This window comes from Euprymna scolopes, chromosome 2, assembly GCF_053919585.1.
Source record: "Euprymna scolopes isolate OS-2025 chromosome 2, ASM5391958v1, whole genome shotgun sequence".
In the NCBI taxonomy this organism is placed as follows: Eukaryota; Metazoa; Mollusca; class Cephalopoda; order Sepiida; family Sepiolidae; genus Euprymna; species Euprymna scolopes.
In genome coordinates, this window is record NC_136483.1 from 165,866,382 (window position 1) to 165,890,175 (window position 23,794).

The following is a 23,794-nucleotide window of genomic DNA, read 5'->3' on the forward strand; positions in this document are numbered from 1 at the left end:
CTTATTACTGATTATTAAAAAGAAAATGGAAGACTTTGTATGTTTCGGTTTGCTAAAAGAATATTCGTTAAAATTAAAGGATTTCCTTGTTGTTTTTAGTAAAATAAAAATCCTCTAAACTTATGTGATTACTAGATTTGTTTAAAAAATAAACAATGGCTGACTTCATATGTTTTAGATTTTATAAAAATTAAGAAACAAACAAAAACCAAAATACAACGTCTACATCTGTTTTCTTTATTCACAAAAAAAAAAAAAAAAAAAAAATTTGTTAGAACTAAGGAAACGATTTTGTCTGGGTGTTTTTATTAGAAAAATACTTTAAAGTTTTTAAGTGATTATCTGTTTTTTTTTTTTATAGTAAAGAGGAAATGATATAAAAATAGATGGCATCTCTTGCGAACTGTGTTGAAATAATAATACCATTATTTAGAAAAAAAATATTCTTGACATGGGGAGAGGGGGGGGCCTTTGTTAACTATTCTGTACTTGCACCTAATGGATTATGGTAATGACTAGATACTGAAATTAAATTCCAGTTGCTGCTTTGCAACCAAGAAGTTGCTTATCAAGATGTAAAATGTTCCCCATAATAATTCACATAAGAAAATCAACCATTTTTATTAAACTATTAGCAGTTCAGCCCGGCTTTGCTTGGGCCCTATGTACTGTTCATATCTTTATATGCATATATAAAACCAAAAGCATACAAAGCATATATTAAAAAGTTTGACTCATGTACAGGTAATCTACATCTAAAATTTCAAATGTTTAGACCCAAAACTGGCTGAATAGTTTGCTAGAGGTCAAATCTTTTGAATTTTGACCCTTTGGCAACAAATTTTTGGCCAAAAACTGATTAAAAAGCTTGCCCTATGTCTGAATACATCTATAAATACAAAAGCAAAAATGTGTGTATGTATGTGTGTTTGTTTGTATGTATGAATGTGTGTTTGTTTGTATGTATGTATGTATGTGTGTTTGTATATCTCGCAAAAACTTTCCACACAGGTCACGGATTTTCGCCAGATCGGTATCATTTTAAACTTCCAACCTTCGCCCGACAAATATCGAACAATTGGCCAAAAACCTTAATTCCTTCACCCTAAAATCAGTAGTTTTCTACAGGGAGGGGGGTCAGCAAAAACCGTCCTCTCATGACGAGTTCGCTTCTTTAAATATTTGAAAAAGCGACACAATTTCGTCGAGGTCGTCTTAGCTCAGTTGCTTAGAGCGCGGCCTCATTATCTAAACGTTTTGGGTTCGAATCGTGGTGTGAGATGTCTTTTTTTTCGATTTTTAAAATTTTAATATTGAAGCAGGGTTATTTAAGCCATTTTTCACGTGTTTTTCAGATTTTTTAACGTTCGTTTTTCTGTTTTTTTTACTTCGCTTATTCTTAGATTTTCATTAACACCCCCCACCCTGCTGACCACACACACCCAAAAACACCCGGGCAACGCCGGGTACCCCCAGCTAGTTTTATATAAAATTTCCAAAATTTGCTGAGTAATTTAGTAGAGATTGCAGAGGTGAAATTTTTTGTTTAACTTTGACTCCAATTTTGACCCCTTAACATTTACTGTTTTAGGTTCAAATCAAATTGAAAAGTTTGATTCATGTCCAAATAACCTACATCTAAAATTTCAAGTGTTTAGACCCAAAATTGGTGGAGGAATCAAATGTTGGTCAAATCGTTGAACTTTGACCCCTTGACAGCCAAATTTTTGGCTGAAAACCGATTAAAAGGATTTTCCCAAATCTCAATACCCCTTATGTCAAATCTCAAGTCTGTGGACTGAAAATTGACAGAGTTATTTCGTAGGGAAATGTACACATACACACAGACAATTTCACTTTTATAGATAGATAGATTAAGGTATCTTAAATTGTGAAGTGAAACCGCAGAATAGTTTAAAAAAAAAAAAAAGAAGCCCTTCACCTCATCAGGGTAAGAATAGCTTTCTAATTAATAAAATTTAGAAAACTATTCTTAACATGGAGAAGGGGGGGGTCATTTAACTGTTCAGTAAGTTCATTCAACAATTTAATAAACAAAAGATATCTAGCAGCAGTGACACTTCATGGTTTGAGATTTTGAATATCTTTGGTTTGTAAACTGCATGCCGATTGGTGCTAACAGTCAGCATCTATTCTGGCTTGCCCAATCAGACGCCATCCCTCAGATGAGCTGAACACGTGACAGAGTTTCTAAAAAAAGGTCAAATGCACACTATACTGACAACAACTCTCTCTCTCTCTCTCTCTCTTTTTCCTTTCTGACTCTCGGTGCTGCTGGCAACACATTCCTCTCTTGGGGTGCAACAGAATTCGCCCAGGCCTTTGATCTTGGATCGACAAGGAGACAAAGAATTCATCATGGTACATGAACTCTCTTCTTTTCAAACAGGACTGCCTGAATTTTCATCAATAAACATGGACTCATTCCATTACTACAAAGTTAGAACGGAGGTTCGTCATCACTTATTAGACTGATATACATATATATATATCTGTTATACAATATTTTGATTGCAGAAATTCTCTTCTGGACCAAAATATCGTAGGTTTGCAATAACAGATGCATCATACTAATACATTATGTCTATTAGCCACTAACTTATGTAATTTTTTAACACAATTTTAGACACATTATATCATTATAATAAAATGCTACATTGCAAGGAGCAACACCATCACAATCGTTACATCTATAAAGAAAGGAGTCCTTATTTTTCTCTATAAATATTTAGTCTTCCCACTGCTACCAATTGACACCAGGACTAATTCTACATATTCCTACGATACTGTCATTGCACCCATCGTAACTGGTTATTAGCATACCATAATCTTTCCATTACCTGATTAAAAAAATAATAAATTCTCCCTTCTCTAAATCCACCCCATCTGATTGGCTAAGATTTGCCAATTCTATTATTCCAGAATCCACTTCTTCATACATAAACAAATGCTCCATAAATTTTCCGACATGGCATTGCTCTCCACATGAGGCAATTGCGCTGAAAAAAGAAAAATACAAACATAATGACTGCTCATAAGCAGACAATTAAATACTGATAACCTTACACTTATCTATGCACAAAGTGCCTACACACCAATAACCCCCTCCCAACAAAAATCTTTGAAAAAACGTTGATTTTGGAGTGGCTTTGCAATCCTTACACAATGCTATTTTTTTTTGTTATTTATTTGTTTTTTGGGACCATTTTTTTATTATATTTTCTATTATATTTTTTATTATATTTTTTTTATAATATTTTTTATTATATTTTCGATTATATTTTCTATTATATTTTTTATTATATTTTTTATTATATTTTCTATTATATCTTCTATTATATTTTTTATTATATTTTTTATTATATTTTCTATTATATATTTATTATATTTTCTATTATATTTTTTATTATATTTTTTATTATATTTTTATCATATTTTCTATTATATTTTTTATTATATTTTCTATTATATTTTTTATTATATTTTCTATTATATTTTCTATTATATTTTTTATCATATTTTCTATTATATTTTTTATTATATTTTCTATTATATTTTTTATTATATTTTCTATTATATTTTCTATTATATTTTCTATTATATTTTTTATTATATTTTTTATCATATTTTCTATTATATTTTTTATTATATTTTCTATTATATTTTTTATTATATTCTCTATTATATTTTTTATTATATTTTCTATTATATTTTTTATTATATTTTCTATTATATTTTTTATTATATTTTTTATTATATTTTCTATTATATTTTTTATTATATTTTTTATCATATTTTCTATTATATTTTTTATTATATTTTCTATTATATTTTTTATTATATTTTCTATTATATTTTCTATTATATTTTTTATCATATTTTCTATTATATTTTCTATTATATTTTCTATTATATTTTCTATTATATTTTTTATCATATTTTTTATCATATTTTTTATTATATTTTCTATTATATTTTTTATTATATTTTCTATTATATTTTCTATTATATTTTTTATCATATTTTCTATTATATTTTCTATTATATTTTCTATTATATTTTCTATTATATTTTTTATTATATTTTTTATTATATTTTCTATTATATTTTCTATTATATTTTTTATCATATTTTCTATTATATTTTTTATTATATTTTCTATTATATTTTTTTATTATATTTTTTATTATATTTTCTATTATATTTTCTATTATATTTTCTATTATATTTTTTATCATATTTTCTATTATATTTTTTATTATATTTTTTATTATATTTTCTATTATATTTTTTTTATTATATTTTCTATTATATTTTTTTATTATATTTTCTATTATATTTTTTATTATATTTTCTATTATATTTTTTATCATATTTTCTATTATATTTTTTATCATATTTTTTATTATATTTTTTATTATATTTTCTATTATATTTTTTATTATATTTTTTATTATATTTTTTATTATATTTTCTATTATATTTTTTATTATATTTTCTATTATATTTTTTTATTATATTTTCTATTATATTTTTTATCATATTTTCTATTATATTTTTTATTATATTTTCTATTATATTTTTTATTATATTTTCTATTATATTTTCTATTATATTTTTTATCATATTTTCTATTATATTTTTTATTATATTTTCTATTATATTTTTTTATTATATTTTTTATCATATTTTCTATTATATTTTCTATTATATTTTCTATTATATTTTTTATCATATTTTCTATTATATTTTTTATCATATTTTCTATTATATTTTTTATTATATTTTCTATTATATTTTTTTATTATATTTTTTATTATATTTTCTATTATATTTTTTATCATATTTTCTATTATATTTTTTATTATATTTTCTATTATATTTTTTTATTATATTTTTTATTATATTTTCTATTATATTTTCTATTATATTTTCTATTATATTTTTTATCATATTTTCTATTATATTTTTTATCATATTTTCTATTATATTTTTTATTATATTTTCTATTATATTTTTTTATTATATTTTCTATTATATTTTTTATTATATTTTCTATTATATTTTTTTATTATATTTTTTATTATATTTTCTATTATATTTTTTATTATATTTTCTATTATATTTTCTATTATATTTTTTATTATATTTTTTATTATATTTTTTATCATATTTTCTATTATATTTTTTTATTATATTTTCTATTATATTTTTTATCATATTTTTTATCATATTTTCTATTATATTTTTTATCATATTTTCTATTATATTTATTATATTTTTTATTATATTTTTCATTATATTGTTTATTATATTTTTCTTAAATTTTTTCATTTAATATTACTAGCATTACAAGCGTATGTTGTATTATTGTGGACAACGGCAATATTACATACCTAATGTGCTTCAACAAGTCACATCTTTTTTATTTGTTGGTCAATTTTTAAAATAATTACATTGATGAAAAGAGAATAGAATAAGAATTCCAATGATGTTAATTTATTTTTCTTTTATGCGTTCAATATTTTTATGCTCAAAGTTAAAAATGGAAAAACGGTAAAAAAATGACGACAGAAAAAAGGGAAACTATTCTTTCAATGTTTACATTTCATACATTACGTTTGGATACATATGTACGGGGTTAAATTTGATTGGATATAGCTGAAATTTTACAGGCTATATAAACAAAGAAGTCCATCTCTACTGGCGTTTGATTTTTATTTTTATGACCACAGGAAGCAAAGTTACAACCGAGCAAAGTTGACAAAGAATATTTCAAAATTGATAAGATAAATCGGCATATGTCATCCCTTTTCGTATAGATAATAGTTTCAGAATTATTTTCATGTATAATATGTAAATATTTGATAATTATTAATTGTGCAGAAATTTCTTTAAAATTTTATCTTTTATAGAAATTCAAATCCGCTTAAAGAGAAACGGCTTGCTTTTCACTAACCACCGCTGTCAGCGTATTAACAAGTTTGTATTCGCTTAAAAATAGAAAACTGTTTCTTCTGCTTTCAAAATGAAAGCAGAAAAAGTTTGTCGATTTAAAAAAATTATCAAGTTTTTCAAATTTGATTGCCAAGCAATACTATTTTGTTGTTTTTAACGCTTAATGTACTAAAAGCGTTAAAAAACAACAAAATGTACTAAGTACATGCGTTTGTTTTTCAGTGGTAAAAAACAAAAAAAAACAACAAATGTATAACAAATAAAACGTACTTGTGCACTTATGCTACCATGCTGAAATAATAACTTTATTTAGAAACCCATTCTTAACATGGGGAAGGAAGGGTGTTTTGTTAACTATTCTACAATTAAATAAAATATATTGTGAAACTTGAATTTATTTTTAACTCATTGTCAAGACAATTTTTTTCGAATCTGTAAAACAAACCCGTCTTTTTTTTTTTTTTCATTGAAGATATCTAAATATTAATTAGTCGGTTCGATAAATTTTTACATTGTTTCCACCTTAACATTTTTCTTTAAGGTTTTCGGGTATGCTGAAAACGAATATCGCATTTAAATTTTCGGCAAATAAGTAGCTTTCCGGATCTTAAGCTATATCATTTCTTATGTTATTGCTGGTGGCCATTTTGGTACATGCGTTTACACATAGTTTCTCAGAGTATGTTTGCGTGCTCACATACCAAGATGGCCACCAGCGATAACATAAGAAATGACACTGCTTAATATTCGGAAAACTACTTATTTGCAGAAATTTAAATGCGATATTCGTTTTCAGCATACCCTAAAACCTAAAAAAGTAATCATTTTAAATGTTAAGGTGGAAACAAGGCAAAACGTTACCGTTTTATTTCTTTGTTTACATAATTGAATTTTCAGTAAAACAACAGAATAGAAATGACAAAAATTACCATCAACTGGTGAATATATAGTCGTAGCTTATCAGGATTCCTGGTATCCAGGTACTGTGAAAGTTACATCGAGGATTCATGTGGAGTACGATTTATGGTGGCATCTCAGAAAATAGGGAGGCCAGATAGAGAGGCTTTACAAAATTGAAAATTTGACTGGTCCCAAAATGCATAAGTTCTGGTCGACTATGGAAATTTCCATCTTTTACAGAAATCCAAAATCTATACAAAAAATTTTCTTTGATTTATTTCTGAGATTAAGCCATATCTACTCAATTTTTTTTTTCTGTGAGGGGAGTAGTAAATACCGGCCATGAATGCTCTTTAGGCATTCAATAGCTACACCCAGATTAAGCTCTCCTTTGGTGGGGAGGCAGGAAAATACCTATTCTCAATAAAGCTATATTTAAATACCACTATAATACTTAGTTTTGTTCATGAATAGACACGCACTGTATGATACCAGGTGCCAGTTTAAAAAAAAAAAATTGGAATTTGTACATCTGAATTTATAATTCATGGCTTATGGTAAAGAGATACATCAAATTTGACTGCATATTCACATATTATACATGAGAGTGCCAAGTTTCATGAGAATACCTTGAAAAATAAATAAATGGTGGCGAAATTACAGAATTTCTTGAAATGTTGAGGTCCGTAATTTAGCCCCCCCCCTTTTTTTTTACACGGTGGTCACCACTTATCAAGACCCGGAAGCCATTCATGGATAAGGGTTATCTAAAGAAAATGTCCACAGAAAAGCATAAATTTTGGCACTTAAAATTCTCATAACTTTTGAACTACTGATGGTATTTGCATAATTCAAACGGTTTTAAGCATCTTTCACATAGCTCTTTTCATGCAAGTTGATAAAATAACAATTATCTGAAAAGAAAAAATCAACTTGTAATGCTACTATTACTGTGGACGATTTTAATTACTTATATATTTTTCAATGATTACCTAGGCTTCAATCATGTTAATTATTGTATCAACCACTTTCAACCCTTGTACGTTTTTTGTTTTGTTATCGTTTGTTAACAGACATACAAATTGTAAAAACTTTTTTGATATATAAAGGCTGAAATAAAACCAGAAAAAAATACATTTTTTCTGATTTTTCTATTAGATTAAATGTACGTCATTCGAGGCCGCCATATTGCTTTTAGCCTTTGACCTTTCTAAAGTTTGACAGATTAGTCTTTTTAAGGCAAATTTGGCCTTATTTATGCTATTAATTAAGAGATGGTGCCATGAAAGAGCATAAAAAGACCAATCTTTCAAACCTTAGAAAGGCCAAATTTTAAAAGCAATATGGTGGCCTCGAATGTCGTACATTTAGTTTAATAAAAATGAAAAAATAATAAAAATGAAATTTTTTCTGGTTTTATTTCAGCCTTTGGGTCTAATAATGTGTTTTATATAAAAATAAATAGCTTTTATAAGTTTTTGTGCCTATGAAATAATTTATGCCGCTAAACAACATATTTACCCTTAATTACATTGCCTATAGAAACAATTGTTATACATTTGTTTTTTGTTTACTTCTCTTTTTCGGATTCATTATCGACACTAACTTTGTTTTTTTTTTGTTTTTTGTTTACTTATATCCACTTATAGGTTTTCAACTATGCTGAATAAAACAATCTCTTAACTTTGGTGGAGACAAGTAGTTTCTGAGATATAAAGGCATGCATTATAAACTTTAATTCAGTGCCCACCAGATTTGTATGCACGTGTGATAAACAAATCTATTCTCTCAGACCGACATTGCCACCCCGTTCCCAGTTTTTTTGGTTTTATAGTTTTTACAGGTGAGTATGCTAACAACAAATATAAGGTTAAATTTGGGGCAAATACTTTGAACCCCCCCCCCCACCCTCATAAAATGGAGTGTCAAAATCGTTTTTATCATGGCAAGGTTGAGGGTGTCTATTCCAAAAACCATTCTTAACATGAGGAGTTTGGGGGTGTCCATTCCAAAAACTGTTTTTAACATTAGGATGTTGGGGTTGGCCACCAACAATAACACCGTAGCTTAATTTTTTACGAGAGGGGAGGGTACATGCTTCTATCGGCCAATACTGGTTAACAGGTCCTGCTAGTTATATATATGTGAAACAACGAAACAGTACTGTATGTGGATGACTATAATGCTCCTCATCTTGAGTTGAGCATATTGAGAAGTGATACACGAATTACCATTAGCGTATAAAGCGATGCTCCTTGTGCAAACAAATCAAGCTTAGGTATTTCGGACGATGTCAAAACATGTACAGGCATTTAATATTGTCGTAAACTCTTGAAAATTCACTATGTTATTGCTATACATCATATGAGATGATGACCAATTTTTATGATTACAGGTTTAAATGAACAGCTACAGCAGGAATTGGAATACATTCTACTAAAGCCTGATTGTCACAGCTTGTGAATTTCAAAAATGCAATCTGGACGTGAGGACACTTTAGATGAATGATATGCAATAAAATTCTTTTTTAAACTTGGAAAAAAATACCACAGAAACGTATGAAATGCTTCAGCCTGTTTGGGACCATATTGCATGAATCAAGAATCAGTTTTGAATGAACGTAAGAGATTCAAGAAAAGCAGGGTGTAAGAGATGATGAGAAGTGTGGGAGGAATAAAAAGTCAGAGCACCAGAATTGATTGGCCAAATAAAGAATCTCATTGATAAGAACTGTCGCATGTCTATAAAGAAAATAAGTGCACAGTTTTATGTCAGTATGGAAACTGTATGCACAATTATTCACAAAGGACTGAAGATACAGAAGATTTGCATGAAGTTCATCCCAAGAGTGCTCAGAGATCAGACTATTTGACGAAGATCGGCATCAAAGACAGTTCTTCACCCTCTCTATAGTCTAGACTTTGCTTCCTGTAACTTTTGGTTATTCCCTAAGCTCAAGGAAAACTTTAGAGAATGTCGTTATGAGACAATTGAGGAGACGTAAGAGGCTGTGACAAGAGTCATTGACACACTCACACAAGAGGATTTCCATGGGGCCTTCCAGAAGTTGTTGGAATGATACAAGTGCATTACCGCCGGAGAAAATTACTTTGAAAGAGGCCTTTATATATATATATATATATATATATATATATATATACACATACACTCATACATACATACATACTAGGTGCCCTCAATAAGTTTCCAGACTTTATATATATATATATATATATATATATATATATATATGTTTTATTTCTATCCTTTATTCATTATGCAATATTATCATTATATTTTTTCCATTATTATTTTTGATACTTTTCTCCATTTCATACATTCCTTTGCTTTAAAACGTCTCCCATGCATTCTTCTATTAGAATTCACTCCATTTTACCCCCCCTCCCATTGCTCACTTCTAACCTCACCTCCCACTATGTAACTGCCATACCATGCCACTTTCTGTTTCATTTATTTTCTCTTTATTTTATTTTACATTTCCTTCCTAATGTATCCTAAGCTAGATATCACATTTCCCTGCATCTGTAACTTAGCTCCCTTCCCTTCTTCTGACGAGAAGCATTAAGCTTCAAAATGCCTAGATATAAAGAGCGTTTATAACCCACATTTCTATATGATGTCATTTTTTTTTTAAACTGACAAATAAATTCGTATATACCTATTTTTATTTCATTTTGTCTTAAATTTCATATATATATATATATATATATATATTAGGAGGTATATTTGGTAAAAAACAAGGAATATATATATATATATATATATATATATATATATATATATATATATATATATATATATATATATATTTCTCCAAAACCTTTAGCCTTGATGGAGGGGAGACTGAAACTTGCTGCTAAGGTTTCAAATCATCTAAAATAACAGCAAGGGGAGACTTCATTCCAAATATTTCTCATGTTATATCTCCCCTCTTTTGGAAATAGGGTACACTATGAATATATCTAGTATCAAATAATCCTTATACATTGTGAAATTTACTTTTTGTATGAAAACCAAAGAGGGGAGATGTAACATTATTTTGGGAAATATCAGATATTTTGTAATTCATATGCAAAACTAAGAAAACAAATGACTATGATTGAAATATTCTATAGCTGTAAAAAAATAGTGCCAAAAATAGAATCTGCGACCTTCAGGGCAAATGACACATAACCCACTACACAATTCAAGTCAATACCTTTCCAACAAGCCTTCATTTGTTAAATTCTGATCAATAGTCCCTGAGATTTGGAACTTATAAAATTGCCCAAAAAGGTAGTATATATATATATATATATATATATATATATATATATATATATATATATATATATATACTACACACACATACACACACACTGGTAGCCAAATTGAATATTGAAGTGCTCATATCTTTGGTTCTATTGGATAAAATTTCATAAAATTTGCAGGCTTTTTGGAGATTATAATACTATTCTATGGTTAAATTGACAATTGGCAAAAAAGAACCTATATTTTCAAACCAAGAAAATATACCCAAATTTGTCTATATTTTTATATATAATGTCTTGGCAGGCCAGCTTCATGTTTGTTGCTTTGGAATTAATTTTGTTTAGTTTGTTTTTTTTGCTTGTCTCCCCTGTGGCCTTTTCCGGCCACTAATATATGCAATTGTTTTTTTTTTGTTACAGATACTTGTTTATTTTCATACAATAAAGAAATATATTAAGAATATGTCATTAGTTTCTCCAGGCAAAGATTCTACTAAAATCACTAGAAAATCATTAACCAATTTTTAATGAATGTGTTTTTTTTTTGTATCTCTGCAGTTTATGAACCTTGCTATTTCATATATAGGAATTTCAAACTAGATTTCAGTTTTTACCCCATCATAGTAGGAAAGGGTACTCTTAGGAACTCCTCTCCAGATGTAGAAACAGTACTCCATCTTAGAACATATTTGGCTCTTTGTACAGGTAGCGAATTGTGTCAGGAGTGAGACATTTTCCAGAATGGTAGAATGATTCCACCATTTTTCCAGTGATTTTGGCAATGGATCTGATGTAGATTTTCCATTTCAGGTCAGGAATGAAGGTCAATCCCAGAAGTTTATCAAAGCAGGGTGTTTCCTCAGGACGAGAACTGTTCATTTCAATTGGGACCAAATGGAGATATGAGCATTGGTGGTGAAAAGATAGAAGTTTGGTTTTGGATGCATTAGAGATAACTAGTCATTTTTTACCTATAGTACCACACACACAAACACATGGTTGGAGGAGAGAGAATCAGAAAGATCTTGGTCATTGCCGGCCTTTTAAGTGTTACTATGAGGCAGACTAGCATTAATAATATGAGTTCCGGATTTCTACTCATCAATGACTACTTTAATAAACCTATCAGAGAAAAAGGACTTGATCGTTGAAAGGACATTTCAGTTATTCTGTTGCTGGAAATTATGTGAAGTAGACTTTATGCCAAAACCTATCAAATGCCTTAGATATTTCAAGAACTATTGCTTTAGAAACAAAGCCACCATTAATAGATTCATAAATACTGTGTTATATTGCTGTCAGCACATCAGCATATCAGAAATGTACAATGGGGTAAGGAGTGGCTGGTTACTTTTAATGCATCTAAAACCAAGCTTCTCTCTTTACATCATCAACATTCTGATTCACATCTGGCATCAATTGAAATGAATGGCTCTCGTCTTCAGGAGGCCTCAAGTTTTGACAAGCTTCTTGGCTTGACCATTACTCCTGATCTTAAATGGAACACGTACATCAAATCTGTTGCCAAGGCCGCTGGAAAAATGGTGGGATCTTTCTATCGATCCTGTAGATATCTCACTGCTGATGCTATTCTCTATCTATATAAGAGCCAGGTACGTCCAAGGATGGAATACTGTTGCCACATCTGGGCAGGAGCTGCTAGAAAGGACTTGGCCTGCCTTGATAGAGTTCAAAATAGATTTCGTAGCCTCGTAGGAGATGTCCTTTTCTCTTCCTTGCAACCTCTATCTCACAGAAGAGATGTTGCGAGTTTGTCTCTGATGTATCGTTATTTTCATGGAAAGTGTTCGACTGAGCTTCAATCTATGGTCCCCCCCTCGCCAAATTTTCACAAGAAACACTCGTCTAGCTGTAAACACTATCAATAATTCCCCCCACTCTTTATCTGTGCCTAAACCTAAACGTAGATTCCATGAACAGAGCTTCTTTCTTAGAACTGCACGCCTGTGGAATTGTCTTCCGTTTTCCTGCTTTCCGGCTGACTACAATATGGTTGTCTTTAAGTCTAATGTAAATAAGTTCTTGATGAGCCGTTCCATATAAGTTTCAAATTTACCAAATTTTCATTACTAATGATTACTATATTGTCCAATTTCTAATGTACACTCTTTAACCCTTATCCTTGAGTGGCCTCTTGGCCTTGATAATGTGGTGATGCCTATGTAAAAAAAAAAAAAAAAGATAGGGAGATAATAATTAAACTTAAATAAAAACTATTACATTATCACGTCAATAATAATGAGGCTAATTAAAATGAATCAAAGGGAAATGAGAGGGAGGAGGGAACTTCTTTAGGTCATGCCATTTCAAAGCTAAATGCGTCTTATCAGAAGAGGAAAAAAAAAATCAACATACCACAAGAGTAAGGGCAAAGAATCGGGTAAAGCTTCATCTATCCAGACAGATTAGCCCTTTCTCTCCAAAAAAAAAAAAACTATTGCTTCAAGTTAACTTATTATATATATAAGTAATATTATTAGTACTAGTATTTGCTGTGGTGGTAATTTTGCCTAGGTTTGATTAAAAATCTGATTAAAATTCTTTAATCCAACTCCAGTTTTGTCAGAAATATAAATCATAGATTTCATGTTTAGATAAAATTCAAAATATTTTCCATTCTCATCTTATAGTATTTTAGTCGTTATGCTTTAGTCTTAGAGGAAGCATACGATCATACTTTGTCCTGGGCATCACCAGATTATCCTGCACACCATATGTGGCGAACCCCTATTTTAGGCGTAGTCTGCCACTGTTGTGACCATTAGGTAGACAGAATTTGTTTACTTTCTAAATCTTTTGCGAACAATAAAACGGTTTTTACTGGATGCATGATTTTACCGCCATGTTGAATTTCAATTAAGTTCTAATGATACTAGCAAAACAACATTTAACTTAAGAGTTAAGTGGAATGGTTCTTTTGCACTCTTAAGCAAAGCATAGACAACCTTTTTTCAAGAAGCCATATGAGAGATGACTCATTTACCGTCAGACGAGCTGCACTATTAAAAAAAAAAAAAAACGTTCATTTTTCATTGAATGTTAACCATTTTCATTACGCAAAACTATAAGAATCTAGAAATAGAGTAGATTTTTTCCTCTTTGGTTAAAAGATGTATTTTTATAAAAAAAAAATACTAGATGAGCTATGACTCATCATGTCCATTTTGTTACATTGTATGATTATGTTAAATAAAACTGTTTCTTTTTTATTTCCACGGAAGTCTTGCCAGTGTATCACAAGAAAAAAATCCTTTCTGATTAATATCTACATAATACATATTACTTTGAAAATATGTTTTTAAAGTCTACATAACAAAGTAGTCTACTTTAAAAAAATTTTTTTTTTTAAACATTTCGTAATAAAAATATAATTAATTTTTAAAATAAGTATTTTTATGTAAACTTGAAAAAAAAAACATTTTAAAAATATAAAACCATATTTTTATTACAAGATATTTAAAAATAAACATTTTAATGTAAAAAGTGAAAGAACATATTTATAATTTAAAAAATATTTTTTTTATTATATAAAGCCATTACAGGAAAAAAAAATTCAGAGTAAAAACTAAAACAGTATATATTTTGATTATAACTACGGCTATGACAACAGAATATTCTTTTCATTGTATTGACTCAAGTATATATCCGACAGTTAACCAAGAACCACATCACTCTATATGAAAGCATATAAGATATCAATGGATATACACTCAAGAGTCAAAACAATGAAAAGAATATTCTGTTGTCCTAGCCCTAATTATAACATTATGAAACAAAACCACTGAAAAAAAAAAAAAAAATCATTGTAAAGTAAGGACTATATTTTCTTTGTAAAGTTCCACAATTAAACTGAAATTACATTTAACCATATTCAACCATCAATTTGGCATAAGATACTCATTCTAAGTCAACGGGCTATAACTTTTTCTTGTTTTTAACAAACTAAAACGTCTAGTAATAATAATGCTCTATCAAATACATTGTAAGCGTTTGATGTTTACATTAAAAAATGTTGATCAGTTTCGATGGGCAATAACTTGGAAACTAAGCATTTTCTGATCACTGTTTATGGGAACTATTTGCATAATATATACACATAGAACATTATCAGAAGACACTATTCCTCGGTATACGCTAGGAAGACTTTTGCTAAACAGAAAGTAAAAGTCAAAAAGAAACAGTTTCCTTTAACATAACCTAGTATACGTTAGTTTATATATTTTACGCTTGGAAACGATTGTGAGGTTGAATTAAATATTTTAAGAATGCATTCATTTACCATTAATTCATGGAGCATGTATTAGAAGAAATTGAACTTACAAAACATTCTTGTCTAGAATTTTTTTTTTTTTTATGTTTCCCTATTATTATTTGACCTCAACTAAATTTGTATAATCCTAGCTCTTGAATAAGGGGGGGGGGGCGGCATTCTTGAAATAGAAAAATAATCCAAAAAAAGGATAGCAAAAGAAATAACTATTGCTGAGAAAAGAAATTGATCCAATTGCAAATATTAACTGTAGTTGTCCCAAGCAAGAATTAGCAATGTCAATTCAGTCAGAGAATATTTGAATTGTAAAGAATTCCAAGTAAAGAATGGTAGCATTAATCCAATTACGATCAGCAGTAGTTCTTCGTGTCAAAACAAAAAGTTATGATTAGAAATTAAGAAATTCAATATATTTTATACAACAATTCTGCTACCTGATCAGTTCTTATTAATTCCATTCTAAATATAATCATTGAAATCTTTGTGATCATACTGAATATGATTATTTTGACAATGGATTGAGGATTAAAATAAAATGCACCAGCCAGTACAGGGATTGAACTCACAGTCGTCATATTATTTGTGTTTAGTCCATCCTCTCCTTCCACCTCTTCCTGTTACATCTGTTTCTCAAATCAGACACAATCATATTATCAGGTACAAAAAAACTAACTGAACAAATAGACAAAAAAAAAGTTTTTGTCGTTGGATTTTCATAAAGTTTACGAATTTCAGATTACATTTTAACATCATAATAGACCTTCTCTCTCTCTCCTTCTTCTTCCCCCCCTCTCTCTCTCCAAACTATTTGCATCATTCCAGTCCTCCCAGTACTTCTCTTATCATCCACCCTTCCTCCCATCATCTACAACATTTGTAGCAGTCATAAACAAAGTTTTATTTCCTCTTACAGAGAAATATCCTTGCTAGATGATTTGGTCACACACTGACCAATCAGTTTGCAGGGTGCATTAATTTCATATGTTTCCCAAAGAAATACTTCAGCCTCTTGGGCGATCACAGTCAGCTAAGAGAAACCTGAAAGCAACATGGAAAGGCGTCCTTTCTCTCTTTTTCCTATCCTTGTCTACTGGACACTCAAGCTTCATCTTTGCCTGAAGATAACTGTTGACAAAACTTTGGAATCCCCCAAAACTTTCTACTTTTTATTTCCTCACTCAGACATAGTTCAATTTGTTTTCCACCAAAATTAAATCCTTTCATCTGGCTATAAAAAAAAGCTTTGTTTGCCAGTTCATGTGACAGTTTTTATTAAAAACAAACCTATTAAACGTGACATAGTGATATAGGACAAGAAGGAGAAAGAAACAACCCTAGTAGAAGTTAGTGTCCCCCAATGATGCTGGATTAACAGAGCCAATAGGCTAACGATAACAAAATGCCAAGGTTTTATGTACGGTATGAAAAGAAACTGGAATCTTAGGAAGATCTCCATTATTCTAATAATTATAGGAGCAAAATAATTTAATGTTCTTGGTCGATAATAAAGGAATTTGTTGTCTTTTTTGTGTTGAATATTTATTCATTCTTATTATATCCTGGGCAACGGCAGGTCATCTACTAGTACATATATATATATATATATATATATACACACACACACACACACACACACACACATGTACAGTCATAATTTAATGTTCTTGATCAATAATAAAGGAACTTGTTGTTTTTATTGTTGTGTTGAACATTTATTGATCCTTATTAGATCTTGGGCAACGGCAGGTCATCTGCTAGTATATATATATATATACATATATATATATACACACACATACAATTGTAATTTAATGTTCTTGGTCAATAACAAAGGAACTTTTTTTCTTTTTTTTACAAGGTGGTCACCACTTATCAAGGCCTGGAAGCCACTCATGGATAAGGGTTATTGTAAGTACAGTACGTTAGTGTGGATATTTTAGAGTGTCTACTTAAGGGGGTGGTTCATCAGGAATTTGTTTATGTTGGACTTGAAGACATCCAAGTTGTAGTCAGGAGGGAAGCAGGCAGACGGAACAGAGTTCTACAGGCATGCAGTTCTAAGAAAGAAGCTTTGTTCATGGAATCTACGTTTTGATTTAGGCATAGATAAAGAGTGGGGAAAGTTTTTGACAGTGGATTCAGCTAGACGGGTGTTTTTTGTAAAAGATTGGCGAGGGGGACCAGAGATTGGAGTTTAGACGAGCACCTGCCATGGAAATAACGATAAAACAAAGATAGGCTTGCAATGTCTCTTCTGTGGGAGAGAGGTTGCAGGGAACAGAAAAGGGCATCCCCCACTAAGCCACGAAGTCTATTTTGTACTCTGTCAAGGCCGGATAGGCTGTTTTTAGCAGCTCCTGCCCAGATATGGCAGCAGTATTCCATCCTTGGACGTACTTGGCTTTTATATAGAAAGAGAATTGCATCAGTAGTGAGATATCTTCTGGAGCAGTAGAAGGATCCCACCATCTTTCCAGTGACCTTGGCAACAGACGATGTACGTGTTCCATTTCAGATCAGGAGTGAAGGTCAAGCCCAGAAGCTTGTCAAAACATGGGGCTTCTCCTAGATGAGAGCCATCCATTTCAATTGATGCCAGATGTGGATCAGAGCGTTGATGATGTAAAGATAGGAGTTTGGTTTTAGATTCATTAAAGGTAACCAGCCACGTCTTCCCCCACTGAACCACTCGTTCGAGATCAGAGGAGAGAGAATCAGAGAGAGCTTTGTCATTTACAGCCTTTGATGTGTTGCTGTAGATGGTCGTGTCATCAGCATAGATGTCAACGAATGATTTAAGTATGTGTTTAGTGAGATCATTGATGTAGATCAGGAAGAGAGTTGGGTCCATAATGGACCCTTGAGGGACTCCAGCATTAATACTGTAGGCTTCCAATTTTTGCCCATCAACCACTACTCTTATGAGCCTATCAGAGAGAATTTGAAAAAAAAAAAATGCAACAAAACTACCTGGCAAATGAACCAAGTGCAGGAGAGATTTAGACAATTTCACTTAAAGAGATGTTTAGAATCTTAAAAAGATCTCTCGGTTGGAATATATGAGATAGCAGGCGAATGTCTATCATCCCCAGCTAGAACAAAATATTTTTTTAAATAAATAAATAAAATACAGGAGTTGGTCTTAACACCTCACTGTAAGACCAACTTTTATACATTCATTTACAGGAGTGCACAGTGACAAGCAAGATAATAAGCAATGCTACTGCAGTTATAGTAGTAGTAGTAGTAGTATATAAATGAGAAATCTTGGCAGATTATTATCACTGATATCAATCTGATTAAGACAGGCTTCTGCACTATACAATCATTGTGTCATGGCACATTAATGTACTGTAGAATGATTACTGGCATGCCGCAAAGTGATAATAGCTAAAAGCCATTTAATTTCATTTTGTTTCATAACAACATTTAACTTCTTAATCAGGATGACACAGATCAATTCCAACTCCAAGTAAAAAAGCCATCAAAATCTTACTGCAATGCTCAACTTTGCACCTATGTGAACTGGATTTTCTTACTTAAACAACATTAAAAATAAAAAATGTGAAACTTAAAAATATTGAAAATGAGTTAAGACATTTGTTTACATATTGCTGCAGTAGCTAAAAAACACCAGGCATAACTGACCCACTTACATTTACCATTATTATTTTATACCTGATATATTCAATATAAGATATGTTGATTTATGTGAATAAAAATTCTCCAGATATAACCTTTGTTTTTATTATTTTATTGCAAAGAAGGCTTTACTGGTTGAAAATATTTAATTTTTGTGATACAGTAGAATTCTGGGATACAGTGGCTCTAGGATACGCTTTTTTTCAGGTTACAATGTGGAAAGAATGTTTCCCAGCCCCTGGTTATGGTATTTGTCCCACCATATGGTGTTATGTTATGTACATGTGTATTATATATTGTACTGTATTTTGTTACAAACTTTTAATGCCATATTCCGGGGTTCTACTGTAAGTAGGTTGCGAAAATTTTAAAAACTCAATAGTCTGCCGTCATGTAAAAAAGTTGGGGGGAACAACTGCATTATAATAACGCAACACAAACAAGAAACTTGTGCAGATCATAAAATTAAGCATTAAACACTTACCACATTCCTTTCTCTCGTGAAGGCTGCAACTCCAACATTAAATTTGTAGGCAAGTTGAGCTTTGTCGACAAATACCACCTGAAGGAGGAGTGAACCAGAAAGAGAAGAAATTACAACTGTTGCAAACAAAGAAGAATTTTCTTTTTTATTTTAATAAAAAAATTATTAATGTTCAATTAGATATAATCATCATCATTGATTTAATGTCTCTTAAACATGCTGGCATATGTTGGACGGTTTTTAGAAATTGACTTCCAAACTTATTTCTGCCCTGATCTTCATCTCTAGCCAGGTCAGAGTTTAAACTACATAACCTAAGATGAGAATAAAATAATTGATACATCATATAATGAAGTGCTGTGGAGACAGGATGTGCGAAAAATTCAAAATGAAAAACAAATCAAATACAGGAACAAATCATCAAAACCAAGAGCTTTACCAGTTTCATTTGGATTAATGAACATCTTCAAAAAAAGTGACAAAATCTTGTTTTTAATTTTAAATCTTCACTTTTTATGAAAATGTTCAGATCAACGAAGTCTTCATTTTATATAGAACTTTTAGCATGTGCACAGAAGTTCAATCTGACCATGCTGACACATGCAAGAACTCAATTCAAGCATAAAATATTAAAAAAAACACATATACATTGTATTAATAAGGCTGAATCGGCATAGCTTATTTTACCATTATATGTCTTATCTAGCAGGATGCCTGGCATTGTCCAGTTGTAACATATGCTTAAATACATTTTAATTTATGCAGATTTCGTATTTATTATTATACCCAATATACAGTAACGATTTCAAAAGTTGAAAAAAATAAATGACTTGGATGCCATCAGCTAGAATTGAAACCAGAACAGATAGATCTACAGCATTATCCATTATCATCTGAGCTAAGTATGCATATTCAAACCTTAAAAATTAATGTTGTTAAGCATATAAATGTATATTTGTGCATTCATAGAAATAACACGTTTAACTGACTTATGCCTGCCATGTATCATTTAAAAAAAATTTGACACCTTAGCAGTTATTTTTACCTGCTAAATAACTGAATTTGTTCGACAGGTCCAAATCCCCTATATATCAAGTTTCAAATCTTAGGACCAAAAATTGATAGAGTAGTATGGTAGAAACTGCTCCAAACACAAACAGAGAAGTTTATTCTTATATTCCTTAGACAAATATATGGTGTTAATCGTGACACTCTGCACTAAAGATTCCCAAAAGGATGAAACACTAGTGTCTGTAGGTATTTAATTATTATAGTAAATAATTATGTCAGCCTCTTTAAGAAACTCGTTTCTTATCGTTGAGCACTTTCAGTTGAAATAAAGTCGGTCAATTTAGCTCTTATGCGTAGATCTTCATATAATGATTAGATCACTGTGACTGAGGTAAAAAACATTTTAAAATAAAATGTTTAATTTCAACGTTATTTCATGCGGTTAATGGTAGCCGAATGGATACGGTCTTTGCTGCTAATGAAGCCAGAGATGGCTTGTGTTGCCGGGTTCGAATTTGTCAATTGGTGTTAATCGTAACACCCTGCACTGAAGATTTCCGAAAGGATGAAACACTAGTGTCTGTAGGTATTTAATTATTATAGTAAATAATTATATATATATATATATATATATATATATATATATGTATACACACACACACATATATATATCTCTACATATACACACACACACACATGATGAAAATAATGGAAATATTATTCCGACGAAATAGAGAAATAAAAAGCAACAAACTGTATTATGTGTTCATCAACGTTTCGTCTTTATTTTGAGACTTTGAAATAAAGATGAAACGTTGATGAACACATAATACGGTCTGTTCTTTTTTATTTCTCTACACACACACATATATATATCTACATACACACACACACATATATATATATCTGCACACACACACACACATATATATCTACACACACACATATCTACACACACACACACACACATATATATATCTACACACACACACACACATATATACACACATATATATATACACACACATATATATATATATATATATATACACACACACACATATATAATGTTACACCTCTGCTATAAATTTTCCTTATATACACATTAGACAATGCTTCAATCAAACTACATTAACCTTAAAATTGTACAAAATAAAAGAATATTAAACCCATGTGTGACAGATGAGAACTTACCAGATATTGAGGGTCTTCAATGAAGAATAATTGGCATAAAGTTTCAAACAAGTGGAGATTGATGTTAATTTTATCGGCATCGTTATGATCAAGACCAAGAATAAACTGCCACATTGGAAGGCTTTGGTCATTGACATCTAAAAGTCAGAAAAATAAATGTAGAGGGAATTAAAAAAAAAACCTTTTATAAAATTTAAAAGAAACCACAAAAGCAGTAAAAATCAGGTTATTTAAAGAATTTAGAACACCAAATATAATGTATATGGGGCTTTACGTTGCTAGGGAAAGAGTCGCATTTGTGAGTGATTTTTTCAAAGTGGCGACTAGAAATAATGAAATGCTTATTTTTTGGAGATAGTGTTTTTTTGTTTTTTTATAGATAATCTTCCAAAACTCATTAGTGAATGAAAAATGTTCTTTCAACCTTTTTTTTTTAATAAAATGATCTAAGTCAAATTATTTAAACAATAAACAATATACTTTTTTTTTTTTAATGAAGGTTGTTTAAAAAAACATCTGAAAAAATTTGAATGTTTATACCGTCAAGTCTCAACATAAAATCTAGTGCATATTTAGAATTACATTGATTTATAAAAAAAATACAAAAAAAAAAAAAAATCTTTATGAAGTATATACTCGTCATGGAACGAAGATGTCATATTCCAAAATTCATGTCGATTTGGCTAGTAACTTTTCTATTTGGTTAATAAACGAAAATATTTAGTTATCAAAGAAAAATTTGTCCGCTATATATGATTTTCTTCAGTCTGTCTATTCCATTTTTTTTTTTTCAGAAACTACTCGATTGTTCTGGCTGGAATTTTGTATGGACCTTTGTTATGAATATATGCAGCATACTAAGTGTTATGGTATCTGTTCAATGCATACTTAAAGATTAATAGGGATTTGTACTAAATACAATAATGAGCACAACTTTAACAATACTGAACCATCAATTCTAAGTCAATGGGCTATAACTTTTTCCCATCATCAAAACCTCATCCTTCCGCATTCTAAGTCATCATCCGACTCGTAAATTTGTTTAATAAATCTATTAAACTTCATATTCCGTCTATTGATCATTCTTGCAGTGTTATTAAAGCAATAGCTATTATCAAATATGAGAAGAACTTGGGAGCTGTATTTTCAAACAATTCGAGGTTTTTGATTTAATGTAGGTTCTTATATTAACAAAATACAGGGGGAATTCTGAACAAGAACCTACTTTAAATCAAAAACAAAAATAAAGAAAAATCTGTATGGTGTACATACCCATGACTAAACAGAAATATCATATTCCAGAAAGTCATGTAAATTGATCAAGTAGTTTTATTTTTATAAAGAAAACCATTTTTAAGTGAATAATGAAAATTCGTAGGCATTACAACATAAATCACACAAGTTTGAATTATTTAGTTATCTCCGTTAGTATTTTTTTTTTTAGATTGTTTTTCAAAATGGTGGACAAGGTGGCTACTTTTTCAGTTACTCATAAAATTTGATTTTCTTATTTAAAAATAAAACTTCTTCATCAATATATATGCTTTTTGGAATATGATATTTTTGCTTTGCTGTGGATATGTACATGAGACAGGTTTTTCTTTATTTTCGTTTAGGGAGAATTCTGGACAAGAATCTTCAAGTATTTATAGTTAAACCTCATAAAATTTGTAAAAGTGTTCTTGAAGAAACATGAACCTTGAAAATACTTAATACATAAAATCATGATTCTAAAAATTTGAGCAAATTTTGTCCATTTTAAAATTCCCCGTCTCTCCTTCCTTCTGCCCTTCAATGAAAAAATAAGTTCCTATGTTTCGGAATCTCACCTGCTTCTAGATCCAGGATGTTTTTGAAGCTGTTAAGAACAAGGCTTGGCTGTTGGGAAGCCAAGATCATCATCTGGATCTGTCTTGTTTCTGGAGGAAGACAATATGAAGGATTCAGCAGTTGACGGACGCTGTCTTCTGTGGAGCCTCCAGACGGGAAGGGATCAAGTACCTGAAAAGGATAATCATTCAA

At 29.9% G+C, this 23,794-nt stretch overlaps 1 protein-coding gene across 1 annotated transcript in view; it reads right to left on the reverse strand.

Annotated features, from left to right (window-relative positions):
- The window catches only part of LOC145298611 (uncharacterized), a 114,885-nt gene that overhangs the window by 25,550 nt on the left and 65,541 nt on the right, over positions 1 to 23,794 (reverse strand). Inside the window, exons 13-15 of the mRNA XM_080144332.1 lie at positions 23,602 to 23,773; positions 21,773 to 21,909; positions 19,568 to 19,645 (exon numbers count right to left, since the gene is read on the reverse strand). Of these exons, the coding sequence (XP_080000458.1) occupies positions 19,568 to 19,645; positions 21,773 to 21,909; positions 23,602 to 23,773 (387 nt within the window). The remainder of the gene's footprint in view (positions 1 to 19,567; positions 19,646 to 21,772; positions 21,910 to 23,601; positions 23,774 to 23,794) is intronic.